Source organism: Mus caroli, chromosome 2 (genome assembly GCF_900094665.2).
Source record: "Mus caroli chromosome 2, CAROLI_EIJ_v1.1, whole genome shotgun sequence".
NCBI classification, from domain to species: Eukaryota; Metazoa; Chordata; class Mammalia; order Rodentia; family Muridae; genus Mus; species Mus caroli.
This window is the reverse complement of record NC_034571.1, coordinates 112,492,160-112,495,884: the sequence shown is the minus strand read 5'-3', so window position 1 is coordinate 112,495,884 and position 3,725 is coordinate 112,492,160. Positions and strand designations below refer to the sequence as shown.

Below are 3,725 nucleotides of genomic sequence, written 5' to 3'. Positions count from 1 at the left end.
ATATCAGGCAAGACACGGAGTTTATCCAGAGAAAAAATCAGATGTACAGTTACTTCATGTTCACCCGTGGGGGACCCTACTGGCAGGAAGTCAAGGTAAAATTTCAATTCCTCACTGTTAGGAAAATGGGATCTATTGAAATTATGGTTACATTGTAGTTTTCTTTTTCATACTAGTAATTCTTACATAAAATAGAAGCAGAATGAGTAGAAGTAAGAGGACCTTGGTGGAAGATTTAGAAGACAAATGCCTTTTCTTTTTTTTTTTTTTTTTTCATTAATAAAAAGAGCCAGGCATGGTAACACATGCCTTTAATCCCAGCACTCAGGAGAAAAAGGCAGGTAGATCTCTCTGAGTTTGAGGCCAGCCTGGTCTATATAGCAAGTTCTAAGACAGTCAGGGTATAGAGAAAGAGCCTAATTTAACAACCATAATTTATGTGTATATGTGTCCTAGTTTGGATTACTGTTGCTGTGGTGAAATGCCATGACCAAAAGCAGGTTGGGAGGAAAAGGTTTTATTCCACTCACAGTTCCTTACAACATTCATCGTCAAACGCACTGAGGACAGGAACTCAAGCAGGGCAGGAACCTGGAGGCAGGAGCTGATGCAGAAGCCATGGAGGGCGCTGCTTACTGGCTTGTGTCTCATGGCTTGCTCAGCCTGCTGGCTTATAGAACCCAGGACCCCCAGCCCAGGGATGGCCCCACCCACAATGGCCTGGGCCCTGCCCCATCAACCACTAATTAAGGACATGCTCCACAGGCTTGCCTACAGCCTGATCTCGGGGAGGTAGTTTCTTAGTTGCTGTTCCCTCCCCTCTGGTGACTGTAAGTTGAGTCAAGTTGGCATAAAACTATCCAACTCAGTATGTTAGCTCACTGCCAATACATTTGTATGTGAGTGAGGAAGGTGTGTGAATGTTTGCCAGATGCTCTACCACTGAGTTATATCCCTGTCTCAGAAAAAAAAACAGTCTTCAGATTTGGCTTTTTCCTGTGGTACAAGTAGCCAGCATCCTCCCACCGTCACTCCATACAAGGGTTGGAGCCAGGCTAAAGCCCTCACTTGCCAAGAGAACACTACACAGCCCAGGCCAGAGCTTTATTTTTTATTTTCAGGTAAGGTATCACTAAGTTGCCTGTGCAGGCCTTGAACTGTCTTCTTCTATTAACTTTCAAGTAGTAGGAATTCACAGGCCTGATGTGTGTGTGTGTGTGTGTGCGCGTGTGTGTGCGTGTGTGTATGCATGCACTCCCGCACACACTCCTATGGCCTGTCTTTGGTCTAAGGAAAAGTGGTAAAGTGCTTCTAAATTTACAGCACTGTAAAAACAAAACATTTCAGAAAATTGCAGTTTTAATCCAAAGAGCTAGCCATTTCCCATACATGAATTTTTCTACTTCCTAACTTACCTACTTACTGAAATGTGGTCTTGTTATGTTACTCATGCTAGTCTTTTTGTTTGTTTTTTGTTTTTCGAGACAGGGTTTCTCTGTGTACCCCTGGCTGTCCTGGAACTCACTCTGTAGACCAGGCTGGCCTTGAACTCAGAAATCCGCCTGCCTCTGCTTCCCGAGTGCTGGGATTAAAGGGGTGCCCAACTTCATGCTAGTCTTGAACTAGTGAATTTAGATAATCCTTCTGCCTTAGTCTCCTGAGTAGATGGGATGATAGCTTTTAGCATATGTAAAATATTTAGATATAGAAACAAAATATTCTTTTATCATCATGGTTCCAACGAATGACTCGTGTTCATGTTCCAGCTCTGCAATAACTGCTCTCTTTTTTTCCAGATTCCTTTCTCCAAATTTTTCTTTTCAAATCAAGGAAGGGTACGAGATGTCCAAGGCCCACTCGTATTGGACAAGGTGATGTCACCACTCATAATGAGGCCTTCCTTAGTGAACTGCAGTTGTTGTGAGCTCCAGCTCAGCCTGTTTTGTAAGGATGGCAGGTGACGGATTAAAATTCCTGCCCAGGCTCCTCTGTTAGGACCTCCTTCCTGGGGGATGTTAGTGTGATTTTGTTTAGAGTATGCTTCAGTTTATTTTAGCTTTCTGTAAGAGCTCAGAACTTCTAGGAGACGCCATGGAGAGGCCCTGCTCTATTACTGTCTTAAGTGGGCTGCTGGAAAGGGGGTGGGGAGAAGCAGCCACTCAGTTTTGCTGGGACACCCCTGTAAGTCCCAGCACTTGAGGGGTGAAGGAGGAGGATCAGCAGCTGAAGGTCAGCTGTGGCTTATACCAAAAGCTCAGGGGCCTCTCTAGAAGAAAGGAAATAAAAAGCAGTCTTGTATCTGTACTTCTTATAGTTTAGTATGGCAAACGAAAAGTGTACCACGCTGAGGGCTGGCGGTGGGAAGACCCCATAGTGATTTAGGAAGGACATCCCTGCATCAGTACATGAGATTCTAATCCATCTCTCTTATATTTAGATCTCTTCTATAGGATTCACTCTGTCTGATAAGGTGGATGGACCATTCTTCCTGGAAATAGATTTCATTGGTGTGTTTACTGATCCAGCCCATACAGAAGAATTTGCTTATGAGAATTCTCCTGCTCTTAACCCAAGACTCTTCAGATAGAGAACTGGGGACGTCAGTAGAGTAGTGGTCACAAAGCAGACAGAGCCTTTCTGTCTACCCGACCCCTCTCGTAGTACTTACTTAAGACGGTAAGTCCAGCATGGCCTCTCAGTGGTGTCTCCTGGAAGTTCTTCTGAGTGCTTATGTAAAGATAAAATCAAAGGAAGTGTACTGAAAACAAAAATAAAGCCTTTCTGCCTACCACCTCGCCTCAGCCTTTTTCTGCTGTGCTGGAAACTGAAATTGAATGCAGAGCCTCATGTATGTGAGGCAGACATGAGCTAGGCTCCTGTCTCCGAGTGAGCCTTTGTTTAATGTGTTGTTATTTTTTTTTTCCTTAACATTAAATGTTGTTGCTAAGAGAGCAGGTTCTTGGGACTCAGCATGAAACCAGGGCTTTAGCTAATACAGGCACAATGTAAGGAATACATTTGCTGGGAAAATTCCTATAGGAGATTGTCCTATGTAAGGAGACAGTTTTCAAATAAGGCTCTGGTACAACTCTGGTTGGTCTTCTACCACGCTGTCCTTTGGTTTCCTAATTGACCTTTGAGGAAAGGAGTCTGCTAAACAATGTGAAGATTAAAGTCATTTGGAAATTGCTTGCCTTCCAAAGACATGAGATTAGTAATTCTAACTTTCAGGGGCTCACATAACTGTTGCTGGTAGGAGAGATAGGCTATGGTTGCTAAAGAGCCCCATTCATTTAAAAATGTCATAGAGGGAGCCTCAGAGATGGCTTAGCAAGTAAGAGTGCTGACTGCTCTGGGAGAGTACCCAGGTTCTCTTCCCAGCACCCATATGGCAGCCCAGAGCATTTTAGATTGATTTCCAGGGTTCTAAAGCCATCCTTTGGCCCCCAATGGTACCAGTCTCACACATGCACAGGCATACACCCATATATAGTAAATGATAACATTTGAAGGCTTATTTTTATTGTATGTGTACTGGTGCTTGTCTGCCTGTATTGTCTGTGCACCATGTGTATGCAGTTGCCCATGAACTTGAGAAGAGGGCGTTGGATTCCCAGAAACCGGAGTTACAGACTCTTGTGAGCCAGAGCACCCTAGTGCCAAGGACCAACCTCAGCTTGGAGACCAACCTCAGCAAGGGGTGTTTGGGAGCAGCAAAAGTAACA

General features: G+C 44.2%; 1 protein-coding gene across 1 annotated transcript in view; it reads left to right on the top strand.

The window, feature by feature from the left end:
- The window catches only part of Ndufaf1 (NADH:ubiquinone oxidoreductase complex assembly factor 1), an 8,269-nt gene extending 5,478 nt beyond the window's left edge, over positions 1–2,791 (top strand). The window contains exons 3-5 of the mRNA XM_029468364.1: positions 8–95; positions 1,797–1,871; positions 2,438–2,791. Coding sequence (XP_029324224.1) covers positions 8–95; positions 1,797–1,871; positions 2,438–2,587 — 313 coding nt within the window. The 3' untranslated portion in view covers positions 2,588–2,791. The remainder of the gene's footprint in view (positions 1–7; positions 96–1,796; positions 1,872–2,437) is intronic.
- Positions 2,792–3,725: the final 934 nt, after the last annotated feature.